The sequence below is a fragment of the Micrasema longulum genome, unplaced genomic scaffold, assembly GCF_059751315.1.
Source record: "Micrasema longulum isolate JH-2025_06_02 unplaced genomic scaffold, ASM5975131v1 h1tg000277l, whole genome shotgun sequence".
In the NCBI taxonomy this organism is placed as follows: domain Eukaryota; kingdom Metazoa; phylum Arthropoda; class Insecta; order Trichoptera; family Brachycentridae; genus Micrasema; species Micrasema longulum.
Genome location: NW_028277481.1, coordinates 270911 through 289458, shown reverse-complemented (window position 1 = coordinate 289458; position 18548 = coordinate 270911). Strand labels below are relative to the sequence as shown.

The 18548-nt window shown below is 31.1% G+C and overlaps 1 protein-coding gene across 1 annotated transcript; it reads right to left on the bottom strand.

Moving 5' to 3' along the window:
- Positions 1-350: 350 nt before the first annotated feature.
- LOC148282936 (protein takeout-like) lies at positions 351-18271 on the bottom strand. Its single transcript, XM_088224283.1, has 5 exons — positions 18115-18271; positions 9837-10095; positions 7737-7879; positions 5254-5356; positions 351-1819 (listed from the first exon to the last, which is right to left on the bottom strand). The coding sequence occupies exons 1-5, from the start codon at positions 18188-18190 to the stop codon at positions 1621-1623; spliced, it is 780 nt and encodes a 259-aa protein (XP_088080409.1). The 5' UTR covers positions 18191-18271; the 3' UTR covers positions 351-1620.
- Positions 18272-18548: the final 277 nt, after the last annotated feature.

Here is an 18548-nt window from a genome sequence, read left to right as displayed (position 1 = left end):
GTTCCAGGACATTAAATGCACAATAACGTGATAAAACTGGAAAATAAAAATAAAAACTTAATGAAATTATGTTCATAGATAAGAAATGTTCTGCCCAAAGCACTTTTAGTTGCGAATAAGGGTTATGATTTTAATGGCAATGATGATGATGATTAAATAGTAATTGTATTTATAAATACACGACCCTGATAAAGGATTTCCAAGTAATTACTTCAATTGAATACTTGTAAATTTTGTATGCGAATAAAGACTGCTGTCTTTGTAAATTGTAACAATAATTAATTGTAAAATGTGAACGTGATAAAAATTTTAATGTATGGACTTTATAATCAAAATAAAAATAAAAACACTTTATTAACCACTTTCTAGTTTAAAAAACGTATTCAATTTTATTTTGTAGTATACATACTGACTAACAACAAAATCAGTGTTTCAAATGCTAATTTCATTTTAATATATATGACAAATGCTTCAAATCACAATTTTTGTAAAAGTTGTTTTATTATTTTTAAGGCGTTTTTAAACAGTTACGTGAGTTTTACACATTCTGACAAAACGATTGTACCAATAGGTGTTTACGGTTTAAATACTTTTTAAAGAAAATGAATATCTACATGAATTGTTTAAAACATATTAAAAATAATGAAACTGCTTTTTTCCATAATAGGGGAATATCAAATACTACGAATACCGATAAAATCATGTGAAATGGATTTTGAAAAAGTAATTGTATTTTAAAAATCAATATGGATATTCCGGAGTTTAAAAGTAAAAAAATATTTATTTTAAAATATGTCCCTACAAAAACGCGACATGCTAGGCCTTGATAATTGTGACGTCAAGATTTGTGACAATGTTCTGTTAAAATTTAAACGGTCACAAACAAAATTAAAAATTTTACAGAATTGTGACGTATTAGGGGTACAGCTAGTGTAATAGACCATTTTCGCAGGTATTCTTCTTCTTCTTATGGCCTCTCCCCGATAGATGATGGAAATCATCATTGCGATTCTTACTTTATTGGCAGCTGCCCTGAACAAAGACTGAGTGCTGCAATGAAACCAGTCGCGCAAATTCTTAAGCCAAGAGATGCGCCTTCTACCTGCACTGCGTCTTCCTTCAATTCTTCCCTGTAGGATGACTTGTAAAATTTTATATTTTTCGCCACTCATCACATGCCTAAAGTAATCAAGTTTTCTTTTCTTTATGGTCTTCAGTACCTCTTTATCTTTTCCCATCCGTCGGAGAACGTCATCGTTTTGGACTCTATCAACCCAGGAGATTTTTAATATCCTACTGTAGCACCACATTTCAAAGGCTGGGTATTAAGAATTATAAATTTAAAGAAAAAATATTTTTTTACTCGACAGTATTTCATAGATTCTTGTTAGTTGAAAATTTGAGCTGGAAGCACATTGGTTTGAACTGTAATACTTCAAAAAATTTAAGGCGGGATAAGGATTGTGTAAGTACAAAAAAATACGTATCGTCGGCGGCCGGCTAGTTTGTGTCTTAGGCCTTTACATTGTTATTCACACATTTCTTACATTAATAAATATATCTGCGAACTATTCATAAATTTTATACCATAAATTAACAAGTGCGAGTGCATTGAGATCCTTATTCGAGGATGAAAATATTCTTGTATTGAATTCTTTCTAGAATTCTTCTCGTGTATAATTCGAAGAGTTGACTAATCGCCTTTTCAATGGAGGGCCTCAGATCGCTGTAGATTTCCCTCCAATTATCGTTCAGGAAGCGGTTCATGCTGTCAGCTATATTTTTGTCTCTGAACAGTTTTTCAAAGTACAGGTGCGTCCTGAAAAAAAATATTTCAGTGCAGGCGTCAAAGATAAGTTTATTATTTGCTTACCATCATTTGTTAATGTAATGCAATTTATAGCAACTGGGAGGGAAATCATTTTGAAGAAGATAATATAGAAGTCTAGGATATTACAGGGATTTTTTTTTTAATTTTTTTTTTTTGTTAGATTGAGAACACTACAAAATATCCAATTCATTCTCAATACATTACAAAATATACACATTAGATTTATAAAATTAAAAAATGTAAAATGGACATACATAAAAATTGGTTATGTTTTTGATTATTATTTTAGTTTATATTGTTTATTATATTAATGGGATTTAATTACATGTTTTTTATTGTTATTATTGTATCAACTTTGTTAACTAGCTAATTAAAGGCATGTTTCACATTTTGTAAAATTTTTCCCTCGGCACGGGACACCTAAGTGAGGAAACCTTATTATGTATAAAAAAAATAATATTTTGCTATTTAGAACACTACACCCATAATTAAAAAATTACAACAGTGCTACTAAAAGTGAACTGACATTTATTGATAAATACATAATATTTCAAATATCTGCCTTCTAATAATATACAAAATTATAAATCAAACCGCTTATACACGCGTTTGTGTAATATTCATGTAAAGAAGTGAATTTGAACAGGAATGTTGCGTCTCATAAAACGAAATAATACGGACCAAAATGGACACCAAGTCGTTGGAACAATAGGCGTAATCCTGGGGTCTACACACGTGCGTTTCCAGAAATTCTCCAGCAGCCTAGTGGACCACATGGTGACGATATCTACCTACTGTCTACAAAAGATTCTCTTCGGACATCTATCTCCCTTTGTTAACCATGGAGTTGATACAGTGCTTTATTTATTTAGTTTTTTATTGCTTACTTCTTGGTATGAACACTTGACCAATTTACTACTATACTCTATTTTTTATAAATTTATTGATATTGTTTTAACTTTGCTGGAATTCCTCTCATCCATGCGCTTTGTAGCTGCACGATGATTGGTTATCTAGCTTTCATATTTCAACTTTAAAATACCTTAATTTTGTAAACGGGGTCTAGAATTCCAATCGTCTATGCGCTTAGTAGCAGCAAGGCGTGTTGTAATCTTACTCCTTTTTACTATTCATATTATTATTATTTTGTAATACACTAAATTTATTTGTCAATTTTTAAAATGTGTAAATGGGGGCTAAATTTCTAACTGTCTATGCGCTCTGTAGCTGCAAGACGTCCTGTAATCTAGCTCCTATCTATTATAATTTTTGATTGATCTTAATTGAAAACGAGGAACTAGAATCCCAACCGTCCATGCGCTCTGTAGCTGCAAGACGTACTGGGATATTTATTAATTGTACAGCGCCCTTGAGGTGATTTTCACAAAAATGGCGCTTTATAAATTATCCAACTATATATTAAAGTATAAATAAATATTACAATTTGGAAATTGCCTTTATAAGAGAAATCCCACTGTCGTGAAATATACCGACATCCGAGGCGACACGATTGCTCTACCTATCGGCATAACCATTGGCAGGTTAGTTCTGTATCGTAGTAGGTAGAACAACCTGTGTTGCCTTTGTCAAAGATAATTATCAGGGACGAATAGACCGAATTCATTGAGAATATTGGAATAACGAATGCGACCACCAATGAGTTTAAAAAAGTGAACACCCAAATGAATATCCCTTCTCCACAACGATAATTGGTAGCCCGGCATTCCAAGTAAGAAGTCAGTCTGGAAATGCTACAGCATATGACTCGTTATTGGTTTAATGTCGTAACTCAATGCTCACATGCATTGCACAAGGGATTGAAGCAGTACAATGAGTTACCTGAATAAATGGAAAGCATTGAAATATTTCATTTTAGTTTGAAAAAATATGTCCGTGAGAAATTTCGATAAAAATCATAATTCCCTTTCCGCACCCAATGGTGCGTAGGGCACTGCATTGACACACGAATTGCAGCGTTTTATGATCATTTTTGATAAATGAAGGTAAGATAATCAGTCTTCACTTCAGGAACCAGTCCAGGGACTATGAAATATTCTTATGTAAAGACACCCTTTTTAAATAAATATTTCATATCAACCATGTCGGTAATCGAACCCGAGACCTCTTGCATTGTAGGCAAACGCGCCAACCATTGCACCACTTTAATGTTATGAAAAGTTTATATTAGTTCTTAAGATGTTATGAACTAACTTTTTGAAACAAAAATAAATAAATTAGCCATCTGAATGCCTTGACTTCTTTATTCTCTTCTCAAAAATGATTTTGCAATACATTTCTGTCTGATTTTTCTTCATACAAAAGTAGTACCGTATTTTCTCCCTGGATTATGGCACTAGAGCATTGATTGTTTTATATACTTTAGATATTAAACGTTGGCGTGTTTCTATTGTTTCGTTTTTTTGATAATTTTTATATAATGGGAACTAGAACCATTCAAAAACCCATAAAAATAGCCCGGTTTATTCCACTACATTCGGACGCACGGTAAACAAATATGAAATCTATTTTTCTAAAAGGTAAGACGTACCGATATAGAAAATTTTATTTTGATACATACTCTGCTCAAAAAAAATATAAGATCGGTTCAGTTTTGAGGTGCGGAAACGGGACAACGAAACTTCGATTTTGTCTATTTTAGTTAGGCATGAAAGGTCCGGCACGCAGTTGTCTTTTTCGTACAGTATCGGGGAGGTATCTGCATGACAGTCACGGAAAAACAATGTTCCTATTTATCCAAATTCCCAGTCACCACATATCCTCACAATTTATGTAACCCGAAACACTAAAAGAATAATAATTATTGCAATTTAAAAAAAAATTGAGATATAAAATAATTCATTGTATTCAATACATTTATATTTTGTATATCTTAAAGAAAAAAATATTTGTATTTAAAAATTTATCTGCACACATTGTTTAATTTTTTTTTTTATATCTATGTATGTTTTTTATACGAAACTGCAGTGTAATAGTATTTTCTTAAAATAATACTTTTCAATTTGATTTTTACGTTTTTTACAAAATATTGAAGTGTTTATATTATTTTTAGTATGTATCTTTGTAAGAAAAAAGGCACTACGTGCCGTGTATATTAAAAAATAAATAGAACCTCTATTACTAAACATTTTTTTTAAATTGTGAGATTTTGGTACGCTGAGTTTTGACTATTGACTAATTACTAGTGTACATTTTCTCGTGTACGTATTAATTGATTAATTGATCAACTGTGAAAAAAAATACTGGGCATTAATGTAACAAATTGATACACACCACCTGAATGACTAGCTATTGCACATATTAATTACATGTAACAGACGATTGCTATTCACTACTGTTAAGCTTTGTTCTTTGCACTGTTGTGTACGGATAAAGGGATGTTAAAGATGATTTTAATTGTTTACCTTTCTAAATCAAGTGACATTTTAAAATCCTTCATTTTCAGATATTCCTTTCCATTCCTTATTTGTGGCTCTCCTGTAATTGTCCCCCCCGCTCGTATGCCCTCTGAAAAATAACATTAATAAATATAATATAATATTCATAATTAAAATGAAATTAAAAACTTGTTTCTGTTATCTCAGTTTATCGTGTCATTGTGTTTGATCTCCACTACTGCTAGGAAATGTTTGGCTAATGTATTCTAAATTAACTAATGAGACTTGTCAAGATGACAAGATAATGAACAAAGTACCTGTTAAATGATGTTGCTTTATGCAAATTAGTTTATTTGTAGGGAGTACATAAATTAATCTGCAGTACCAAGATACCTGATTGAAATAATAACAAATACCCACAGTTATACGCTAAATATACTGTCACATGCTATGCATCATTAAATCGGCCCTCCGGGCCTCGTTTCATCAATTCTTTCACTCGTTTCGTAACTTGCGTACCAATGCTATTTTTGCTGTGGAAAATTATAAAACCGACATCGGATTCTTTTCCCCTCTGCCAAGGATCCTCAGAACAGTGAACAAAATCTCATTAAACGGTACTTTCGATGTGTTCTTACAGTAAAGGCTAGCATTTAGGAAGCAATCGGTGTTGTCACTTCTGACTTGTGATGACACTTGGGATGTCCGCTTAGATTATGCCATAATTATAACTTTGCAAATTGCGGCGCGTTGAAGAACACTGATCTAAAATCTCGCTACGTGCTAGCGAGGCAGTACAGCGGAGAATTGGGAGGGTGAGTGCATACAAAATGTAAAGCTTGAAATCCAGATTTTCGTGGTTATGGCTGGAAAAATGCGACCAAATAGCAAAAAGCGCACTTGCGAGCTGACAAAACTATCAAAGATTATTAATCTGTAGAGCCATGAATTGTAAGTATGCTGTTTGCACGAGGGGAAAGCAAAGACAAATGTGAATTATTTTTGATGGAATTCGACAGAAAAATATTTTAATTTAAAAACAGTCTCAACATTATGGGGTAGGATTATACAAAAATCAAATCAATATGCTGGTTAAGAAAAAAGTTGTTGAAAATAATATGCTCCTGGGGGACCCTAGATACCCCCCTTAGTCCCGGATGAGTTGATTGCGAGTGGTTCCGCAGTAGCTCCAAATCCTTATTCAAAGCGACTAAGGACAAAATAAAAATTTCTATGATGATAGCCAATCCCCCCTCCCCTACCCTACTGGAATGTCACCATAAGAAGAATAAACGGTCTAGCTGATTCGTCCCAGCTCCGAAATATAATTCGAATTAACTATTCATTACGCGCCCTACGAAATTACCCAACCTTTCGAATACCTAACGTCAATACGAACTATTTTCAGAATTCGTTTTTACATAGATATTGTTCAACTTTTAACAGCTTTATCATTCGTATAGAAATCTATCATACAGGATTACAATTATTTGAAAAACGTGTATGGAAAACCTATTAATAAAATTTCCGTTGATCTTATTAAAATAATTACTTACCGTTTTTCTCTTACATTACATAATATACTTACATATTTTATACTGTTAACATTACTTTATTACTTTTTATTACCTTTAGTTTGAAATCTTTTCTTAATATTGCTTTTTTAAATTTTGAATATGACTAGAAAAACTGCTATTCTTTCTTTTTTCTCTGCTGCACTCTGCATATTTTTTAAACTTCTTTTAATTACGTTTAGAATTGCTTTTAAAAATTAAATATTGATTTTCTTATCAAAATGTGTTATTATTTTTTAAGATGTTTTTAAAATTAACTTAAATATGGTCAATTGATTTTTATTTCTTTGATACTCGTAGTTGCTTCTCATCTGCTCTTTTTTAAATTCCGTAAAAAAGTATGTATATTTTTCTATTTGAAAATTATTTTTTTTTGCATGTGTTTTATTCTTATTTATATTAATTCTAACTATTAAATTTTTACTAATTTAAAAAAAAAACATTTAATTTGTACCTACTCGTGGTCCCGTGGCTAGTATCGCGGACTCACGGACCAGATGTCCGAGGTTCGCAGCGTTCGCACCCCGCTTTACAACAACTTGGTTCCTATTTTCTAATAGTGAGTTATTAACTCTTTGAAAATGGCCACAAAATTGAAATATTTGGGTAAATCACAAGAACGAATATATTTATTTTTTTATTAAAAAAAAGACTCTCACTAAGTTTTTTTTTCAATATTATTTCTATTTATGTAAATACTAACATACTTTAAACATAACTTTTTTACTTTGTTTTTAATTTTTTAACTACTTTCAGTTATGTTTTTTCCCCTAATAAAATTATTTGACTTGAAAAAATAAAAATAATTAATTGAAAACCTTAATATTTAATATAATGTGGAAACTTCACTGGTCAATTGAAGAAAAGTATAATTTTCTATATTATAAAACTATCCTATTGTACTGTATGTTTCTTGATAAAAAAAAAAATACATACCCAATGTAAGATTACAAGCTCCTGATCCCTTGACTGGAAGAACAAGTATTTTTCCATTCATGCTGTATTGTCCGATCAACCTCAAACTGTCAATTACTCCATCTATTGTGAATTTGAAGTCTTTCGGTGACGACATTTTGCCCCTATAAAAAAGTTTTTATTTGGTAAAAAAATGAAAAATTAATTTTAGCGTTTAATTTTTAGAAAATTTCATATAACAAAATGCATTATACAAAACAATTAAATTATAATGATATATTGAGACACGTTTTTTGTAATGATGGAAAATTAGTTTTATTCTAGGTTAAGTAAAATTAACACAAAATAAGGTTTTAATATTTTAAAGTTTATGTGATTTAGTATTTTTTTTCAAAAACAAAAATTAATATGTTTTGCTTCAATCAACCTTTTGTTCCTTTAAATGAGAATTATATTACCAAAATTTGATCTAAATTTTAAGAGGCGTAATCTGCCATTCGAAAAATGATTTTATTTTAGATATATACATTTTTTAAGTATATTTTTTAACAGAAATACAAAAAAAAAAAAGTTGGTAACCAATGCATATTTTAATTTTAGTCACATGCCTTTATAAGTATTTTATAATAATTAATTACATGTATCTGTGGCTGGGGTCCAAAAGGGGCAATTACTAATTTAACATTTTTCTTGTGTTTTGTAAAATTATTAACATCATCCCCTTTCCGCACCTAATGATGCACAGGGCACTGCATTGGTACACCAATTGCAACGTATCTTGATCATTTTTAACACATGAAGGTAAGATAATAATAACGCTTCAGGTACCAGTCCAGGGACTGGTATAAATATTTCACATCAACCATGTCTGTATTCGAACTCGAGACTTCTTCCATGGTAGGCAAATGCGCTGACCATTACATCACGAGGCCGACGACAGTTAAAAAACGATGTTTAAAGTTGATGTCAATTAATTAACTTGTATATTAAACAATTTTATACATACATACATGTCGTAATGTTTTTATGAATATTTGTCATCAAAAACGTCATGCAGTTCATAACGCCACAAAATAGCTAAACAATAATTCTCCCATAATATTACAATTTACGACATTGACCTTTATAGATCCAAGCCACAGATACTGTTTCAACTTCTAACAAAGTTTAAACAAATAATTATTTGATCTCTCAGGATCACGATACAGAGAGACAGAAAAGAGCCATCAATGTCAAGGCCTCTATGGTAGCAAGACGCTTCTTTCAGTGCAGAGGCGAAGTGAAGAAAATCCTCTTTACATTATATCTGACGTCCATGTATACAGCGGAACTGTGGAACAATTATACGCAAGCATCGTGGAATAAATTAAGGGTCACCTATAACAATGCATACAGGCAATTATTTGGACTGCGTTGGTATTGCAGTACCTCCGAAAAGTTTACAGCTGAACGGCTAAACATTTTTTTTTGCACCACAACAGGCCAGGAGGCCCAATTACAGTGGTAAATTACATCACAGAACACCCAGGCTTGAGAAAAATCACATTAAATTGTTTGTTATCATCGGGAATCGAACCCGGAACCTTCAATGTGTGAGTCAAGCATCTTGACCACTACACTACGGAGGCCGCCGAGGCCCTTTCTTTGCGGCCCTACTTTACCAAAAAGCCTGGAGCCTATGGGAACGCCTGAAAAGCTCAAACAAAAGCTTCTCCAAGCCACTTCAGGGTGGTTCCATTCACCCCTGTTCGAGCGATGGCTGAAAATGCTGAGACCACTATAAGGACATAATATAAAATAATCTAATTTATTTTGATTATTTTTTTTTCATTTCTCTCCTTACAAGTTGATTATTTTTATGAATTTTTAGTTTTCTACCTAAGTTTAATTTTTAAATTTTAATGTTATACATATTTTGTAAATTATTTCTACGTTGTTATAATAAAAATAAATAGGCTTTGTTTTGTATGGCAGAATTAGATAGAATCTGAGCTATTTGGCCATTTTACTGAAATAAAATGTATAATTATTATTTTTGTTTCTTGTTGATTTTACTAAAAAAAAGCTGTACGATTCCTTCTAAAATTAATCCTCGTGTATTTATAAATATATAATACTTACTTCACAGACTTCAATTTGTACTGCGATATTCCAAAGACATCGATGTTTCTGAAGATCATCTCTATGGCGACTGGAGCATCCTTGCTCCCTTGTCTGATGGCAATCTCATTAACCCTTAATGGATCCAGGTCTGGAAGACCAAGTTCAGAGTCTCCACTCTCACTGAGGTAGCTAATGGCGTGCTGAACGGCCTCTTCCATACACCGGTTGGCCTTGAAGTCTGTAGATGCCGACACTTTGCAACGGTGAAATTTTTGTGCTGAAATATAAATTTACAACTTTAAATATTTTTTATTATTGTCCGGGCGGAATGAATAATGCATAAAATAGTCCATAGGGAGCAATTACGATCGGAAGATACGAAATCCATACCATCACTATGACGGTATAGTTAAAGATAATTTCTCCCGAGCGATCACGAAGGTATTGTCTTTTGACGTAAGTACCTAAGGCATACAAATACGATAAATATTTTTGAAAAACGCAAAATTTACCTTTACAGAAAATTTCAATTTTTACTCTTTAATAAAAAAAAAATCGGCTAAGTTTTGGGGTGTGGAAATCGGGAAAACGAGACCTCGATTTTGTCAATTTCAGTAATCATTATCAGTTCTACGTGCATTTGTTTTTTGCACAGTATCGGAGAGGCATCTGCGCAAGAGAGTGACTGAAAAACTATGATCAAATACCTATTTATAAAACTGCTCTGCTATCGCATTTTATCTTAAAACCTCACCTATCGATTTTATAACTAAATATAGTGTTTATAAAATATTAATGTATTTTTATATTTTAAAAAAATAAATTAAATTTTATGCTTTTAACCTTCAACATAATGTGCGAAAAAAGTTTAAGTAACCTGAGGTTCGGAAATGACCGCCTGATAATCATCGTTTCTTTTCAATATAATAAAATTGTATGTGTGTCTTGCTTGGTGATCTAATTAGATTACATCTTTTTCTCTCAAATAAATGTTTCACTTTTAAACTTTTCTCATGGTACTCGATATTTTGTAATTATCGGAGATCTTGAAGCACAAAATATTTCATTTTAAATTTTTTAATATACCTAAATTTTTGACAATTATTTCTTGTGTTAAGATTTACTTCAATATTACAGAAAAAATCGTAGTAATATTTATAGTAGTTGCCGAGATAATAATTAATAAATTGCAATTGTGAAACGTGCGGGTAAAGGAATAAAATTGCCTAAAAAACTTTAAAAAACCGTGGCAAAATCAATCTTCTCATTTGTTGGTTTGTGACATGTGGGTTTTATAAAAGAATGTCTTCGCTTTGTCCCTTGTAGCATTTTAAATTTTTGTCAACAGTAAGTCGGCAGAAGTCAACGTAAAAACGATCAAGAAATTTTGCCACCATCATACATAAAATTATTAGCATGTTAAACAGACATCTGTAATAATACCAAGTACGATTAAACTTGAGTGAAGCCGGAACGGTTGTAATAGCAAAATATTATGCATAATTATTTATAAATCAATAATTATTTATCTGACAATGTAAAGAATATAAACACAGATACATAAGATGAAAATTGCACACACGGATCAATTAGTAATTAATAAATGTGTCTTTATCGCAACAAATTTACTAGGTTATTTTAAATAGCGGAAGGTAATGAGGGAATCCAGTGCTGCAGGAAATTGAATATAAAAAATATTTTCTAACACACGCGGTAAAAATTAGAGCATTTAATTAATAGCGAAGTTTCTCGAAAATAAAAGAAAAAAAAAAGTACTTTGAGCTACATCACAAGTTCACTAGAACACACAAATGATAGTATGGTGTGATAGACTTCCGGTTTCCGAGAAACCAACTCACCAATCAGTGGAACTCTCGGAAGTATTTTCTGTTTTTTTGGTTCTCTCAATAATTTGTATTCTGCCTTTTATTTATTTTTTATGATTTAAAAACAGGTACAATGTTCAACAATATTTTTCAGGCATAATTTCACAGCCTAGAATAACATTTTTACGGTTATTTACGACAGAAGATGATTTTTCATTTTATTTTATAAAATTAACATTTACATAAACATTGATAAAGTGGTTTTCTGTTTTAAGTGCATAATTTTACATAAATTCTTTGGTACTTAAATGATAAAATAGTTTATAGTTAAGTGAATGATTAACATAATTCAACACAGATAAAAAACATTTAGAGACTAGAATATACAAGTCTAGGCATCCACAGGGCCTATGACCTGTCATTGGCTGGTTTAAGTGGCCACTTTACACACTGTGTAACATTTACCAATACTCTTATATTTGAACATCTATATTCCTTCGATTAATCCATCTGCTGATCATTATTTAGAGACTTATGTCCTCAGATGCGGTGTGCGGTATGTGGTAAGCAAGCTGTTGATAATTATATTCCCTTCTCTAAAATGTTCTTAATCTCTTTTGTATTATTTAATCGAAACTGCTCCGTTAGGGGTTGAACAAATTATCAGAGATCTCGAAGCATAAAATATTTCATTTAAAATGATTTAATATACCTAAATATTTGACAACTATTTGTTAACGTTAAGATTTACTTCAATATTACAGAAAATTTCGTAGTAATATTATTATAAGTCATTGGCTGGTTTGAGTGGAATTATATATGAAAAGATAAAGCACTTTTGTACCATTTGAGCTTATTTCAAAGTACTACAAGTTTCGGATGGCACAGATACTTCAATCTACAGGTGTTTTTATAAACTTAACATAAATGAAAAATCTAGGTACCGCCAGGGGTGGGAAGATGTAATAAATAAGAGGGGGTTTGTATGGCGGGAATATTGGAATCCACTCCTACCTCGGTCAGTAGCAAGATTTTTACTTTCTATATATTTTCGTTAATTTTAAATTAGGTATTCCAGTTGAACATACTAATTATACATACTTAAATAAATATTTACATCTACACATATTAAAAACTAGAAGAAAATTAAATGATTTGTTATTTTTATTTAAATGATTATATTCAATATTTGACTGTCCCGAACTGTTAAAACTAATTAACTTGATTTAATAAACTCTTCTATTTAAATGTATCTACAACGAGCTACAGTGCACACTCGCCTATAAAGAGAATTCATGTATTTGCAAATGAACACGCAAATGATATTAATATATTTAATACAACACTTTGGAATTTTAAAAGGCAGTGTATCAATGTATTATCTCCAAATTTAAATACTTAAATAATACTTTGTTGTTTTATATTGTATACCTTTTATTAAATTCACAGTCGGGTTGTGGTCCCGTGGCTAGTGTCTCGGACTCACAAACCAAAGGTCCGTGGTTCGAATCCCACTCTACCCCAACTTGATTCCATTTTCTAATAGTGAGTTATTTACAACTCGTTGAGAATGGCCCTCAAAATTAAATATTTGGGTAAATTATAAGAACGCAAATATTTCTTTTTTTATAAAAAAAAAAAAACTTATATCTGTATTTTTAATTATTATTTTTTTACATTCTTCTAATTTTAAGATTTTTTTAATATAACCGATGGAAAAAAATGAACTTCTGTTCTCTCTACTGGAATATATGTATGTATGTACTACATGTAAGATTAGTTTTTGTATATTTTTGTTTTCTTTTTCTTGTTACTTCATTTTAAATGTTTTGCTATTTTTGTGTAAAATATGTCTGTTTTTTAAAAGCCTACAAGGCCTTTAAATAAATAAATATTTATGTTTATTTTTTTACAACACTTGCAGATAGACGGATCTGTGCCTTTCGAAACTAGTAGTGTATTGAAATAAACTCAAGTGAATTATTATAAATTATTATGAAAATAAAACTTTGTTATTTGTGTTACACAATTTTTATTCTTTTACAAGAACACTACTACAATTTCGGAAGACCACTCCTCCCATCGACAAGTGATATAAAATTAATATAGTAAACACAAAATATTGTTCACAATGTCATAGAAATTAAACAAAAAATAAACAAATTAATCAGTGAAACTCAGAGCAGGGGGATTTTTATGTCACTTATCTAAGGTGTTAGCATATACACGGATCGTTATCTAAAGTACAGATATGAAAACATGATCAATGAGGGACTCAACTCAAGGAACTCAAGTGGTCTAATAAAAAAGTGTTTTATTAATTTTACATTCATTCGAACACAGATTATCTGTTACTTGCTCGCAGATGCCTCCCTGATATTCTACGAAAAAGACAACTGCACATCGGACGGATTATGCCTAACTAAAATCGACAAATCGAAGTATCGAAGTATCGAAGTATCGTTGTCAAGTTGTCCGCACCCCGAAACTGAACAGATTTTTTTAAAGAAGAAGTATCAAAATTTAATTTTCTATGTCGGTACATTTTACAGTGTTTTTAAATAATTCATCATATTTGTATACTGCACGTCCGAGACAGGAGCAGATAAAACTAGACGCTTTTAAGGATTTGCGAGTGGTCCTAGCTCCCACAAGAATTTTTTTTTAAAAAGCAAAACAATTAAGACTGGTAAATATCCTTAAAATTCTTTACAAAGATGCTCGTGTACTAAAATTTTTTTAAATCATATTGATTAGATATTCGGTTAAGATTCGGAGAAAAAAATTACACAAAAGTCACATAAACCACTTTGAGTGCAAATTTTTATTTTTAGTGTATTTTTTTTAGTTGATTTAAATGAATTCGTTATTTTTTAAGGAGAAAATACGGGAATACGTCTGTATGAAGAAAAGTCAAACCATGTTTCCTTTTAACTGTTAAGAGACTAAGCTAAAAAAACCCCCCGAAAACGGTGAATTATCGTCGTATTACATTTAAAAAAGGCGTGATATTTTAAAATACAGGTATTTAAAAACTAAAACGTAACAGCATAATATTTTATATTTTCCATAGTTTATAAAAATAATCATATGATTCATGTGTCTGGCGTAGGAAATGACTTCATTATTCAATAAAAATTAAAGTTATAATATACAAAGTCTTCTATTCTATAAGTATGTAGTACACAAGAGTGGAGGTAGGTTGCCGAAGTCAATTAAAAACAAGCCAACAATGTTTTCAGTCTGTCCAAATTTTGTAGACAAGGGCTGGATTCAACCCCCTAGGGAGCTGTTAAAATCAACATAATACAACAGAGATGAAGAACATTTTAGAGAAGGGAAAAAAGAAGTCTAGGCATCCACAGGGATTATGATCTGTCATTGGCTGGTTCAAGTGGCCACTTTACACACCATTTTGCCTATATTTGAACGTCTATATTCCTTCGATTATTTCATATGTTGACGTTTATGAAGTAAATGAGCTGAAACCTTTATTCTTGCGGGTAAAATTCATATAATTAAATTATTTCACCTACATACCAGGCAACGCCTGAAATTATTTTTCAATTTAAGTACTTTATCTTGGACCAGGTGGATTTATCAACACGTCAACAAATAAAAGAATCAAAATAATATAGATGTTTAAATATAGTCAGAATGGTGTATATTACACAGTGTGTAAAGTGGCTGCTTAAACCAGCCAATGACAGGTCATAAGCTCTGTGGATGCCAATACTTAGATTTTCCCTTCTCTAAAATTTTCCTTATGCCTGTAGTATTATAAAAATTAGATTAAACTATTTTTAAAAAATTCTTCAAACTTATTGCAACAGAGAGGGAAAACACTTTTGAGAAGGGAACATGGAAGTCTAGGCATTCACAGGGCTTATGACCTGTCATTGGCTGGTTTAAGTGGCCATTTTACACACTGTGTAACATTCACCATTCTGCCCATGTTTAAACATCCAAATTTCCTTAACTCTTCCATCTGTTGACTTTTCTGAAGTAAAAGAGCTGAAACCTTTATCATGCGGGTGAGGTTCATCCGGCTGAACCAAATCAACTAGGACACGCCTGAAAACAATTTTCCGATTTTTATACTTCTTCTTTAACTAGGTAGATAATTCAACAATGTTTGGGCAGAATGGTGAATGATACACAATGTGCAAAGTGGCCACTTGAACCAGCCAATGACAAGTCATTAGCCCTGTAAATGCTTAGACTTTTATGTTTTCTTCTCAAAAATGTTTTCCCTCTCTGTTGCAATAAATTTAAATATGAATAACTCCCTAGGGAGAAAATCCAGCCAGTCTGCAAGCATTTGGACACACTCAAACATTGTTGAATCAAATTTTTGTGTTCATTTAGGTATTTACAAAATGTAATTAGTTTCTTATGTGGCGTTTGTTTTACATTATAGTAGATATAAAGGTCAAAAAATTGGAAATTTGATTAGAATGTAAACACTTTCAAATTTTTATTGGATGTAACATAGAATTATGTATCGGAATATGTATTTGATGACCTAGAATAATTCGTTGGTTACCTTGATGGGATAGTTCGATTAATTTAAAGATAAATCATGTTCAATATCGTCAGAACGCTAATTTAGGTGCATTGTCCCAGTAACCGATGTTTTTTTTATTAAGAATGTAAAGGTTGTTTTTCGGCGAATGGGATGTATTTTGCAATCAATCGCGATTCATTGAATACTTTTTATATTAACATAATATTACTACCGAAAGTTTGTTGTTAACATTACGTTGGTTCAATGGACCTTACTTGAATATTGTTCAACAATGTTTGAGTATGTCCAATTGCTTGCAGACTGGCTGAATTTCCTTCCTAAAGTCATTCATATCTAAATATGTTGCAACAGAGAGGGAAAAAAATTTGAGAAGCAAACATGGAAGTCTAGGCGTTTACAGAGCTTCTTTTACTTGGATTGTTAATTTTAATTTTAAATTTGTCGGCCTCGTGGTGTTATGGTCAGCGTCTACCATTTAAAAGGTCTCGTGTTTGATTTCCGACATAATTGATGGAAAATATTTATTTAAAAGGGCGTTTTCACGCTAAGATATTTCATAGTCCCTGTACTGGTACCTGAAGCGTAAGACAGATCATCTAACCTTCATGTAACACAAGGGATCAAAATATGCAGCGATTGGTGTACCAATGCAGTGCCCTATGCACCATTAGATGCGGAAAGGGAATGATGAGATGAATTTGAAATAAATTGTTACTCAAATTGCATCATAAAGAATTGCTATTCAAAGTATTTGATGTTATTTCTTTTATTTGAAAAATTAACTTAACATTTTGATTTTTTTTTATTATTATGGTTTAACTTGGACACAGCCTGAAAAGCCATAATGTGTTAGTGAATATGAATACAAATGTAATTTGAAATAAATAAATAAAGGAGTTTTTAGTACTACATTAGGTTATAAAAATTGTTGTTTTTTTTTTTAATGCGTCATTCTAAAATAATTATTTCATTTCAGTTTTTTTTTAAAGTAATTCCTTACTTCAATGAATTAATCCTTCTAAGGCTATAGTTTAGTAAAACGCACAAATAAAATCATATTCATTGTATTGCTATTTTAAAACATTGTTTTTTTTCGAAATCACGCGCTTTAAAAAAATAAAGTAAATAAACATTACCCGAAAACATTATTTCTATTATATTTTATGAAATTTAATTGAAGGATTTATATAATTAATATTTAATTACTTTTCGTCCTACAAATTACGCTTGATAATAGGAAACTCGGTACGATTTTTTTTCATACAAATGTATTTCCGTATTTTCTTCCTGTCAACTATATATATTTATAATTTACGTGTAATAATAGTTTTGTTTTTTGCTAAATATTTTATTATGGGAATAAGATAATCCAAAAACCCTTAAAAGTACCCAGTTTTATCGGCCATCTCCCGACGTACAGTATACAAATATAATAACTATTTTTGAAAAACGCAAAAGGTACTGACATAGAAAAAAATATTCTTAAACTCTTTCGTAGATAACCAAATCGGTTCCGTTTTTGGATGCGGAAAACGGGACTGAAAATTGTAGTTAGACACAATCAGTTCGACGTGCAGTTGTCTTTTTCGCATACTATCGGGGACAGATTTGCTAAAGAGTGACAGAAAAACAATCTTTAAATATCTATTCATCCAAATTCTTAGCCACTGCAGTGGATATGCATATCTAAATAAAAAATAATAAAATAAAGACCAATCTTGGGTACATTACAAAAACTTGAATATGTTTTTTGTATTAATTTTTTTTTTTGATTAAAAGCTTTAAGACTTAAAAGAACAAAAAAAAGCAAACATTATTATGTTCGAATGACAACATCGAGTTTTAATTTATTACATTTCATGATAGTAATAACAATATTTTAAATAAGAATTACCTACATAATGCATAGTGTTTGTACCTAATATAAAAAATAAATACTCACGAAGTTTAGCGCCATTTGCAACAAAGTAACAACAAGCAACAGCCCAAATAAAACAGATATTTGAAAAAGTTTTCATTTTGTTTCACAGGTAAATAGCACAGAAATAATGTTCAACTCCGTAGCCTAGTAACGCGAGAACAACTTCCTATCGATTGGGCCAAGTTCGAAACCCAATTTCCTTATATACCAATATGCGTGAATTATTTTTTAAAGTCCAATTGACGGGTCAACTTTCAGCCTTGGCGAGTACTACTGTCCGAAATGTACACATGGCACGTTTTTAAATTTGTTTCCACAGCGATTATACTTTATTTGATAAAAGTATTCTTTAAACTCCCTGTGTTAGTTCAACAATGTTTGAGTATGTCCAAATGCATGCAGACTGGCTGGATTTCCTCCCTAGGGAGTTGTTCATATTTGAATTTATTGCAACA

Coding starts and splice junctions, on each gene's coding strand:
- LOC148282936 (XM_088224283.1), bottom strand. CDS start 18,190: ATGAAAACTTTTTCAAATATCTGTTTTATTTGGGCTGTTGCTTGTTGT. Junction 7,880..9,836: donor TACAAATTGAAGTCTGTGAA/GTAAGTATTATA, acceptor ACTTTTTTATAG/GGGCAAAATGTCGTCACCGA. Junction 1,820..5,253: donor ATGTCACTTGATTTAGAAAG/GTAAACAATTAA, acceptor ATTTTTTTTCAG/GACGCACCTGTACTTTGAAA.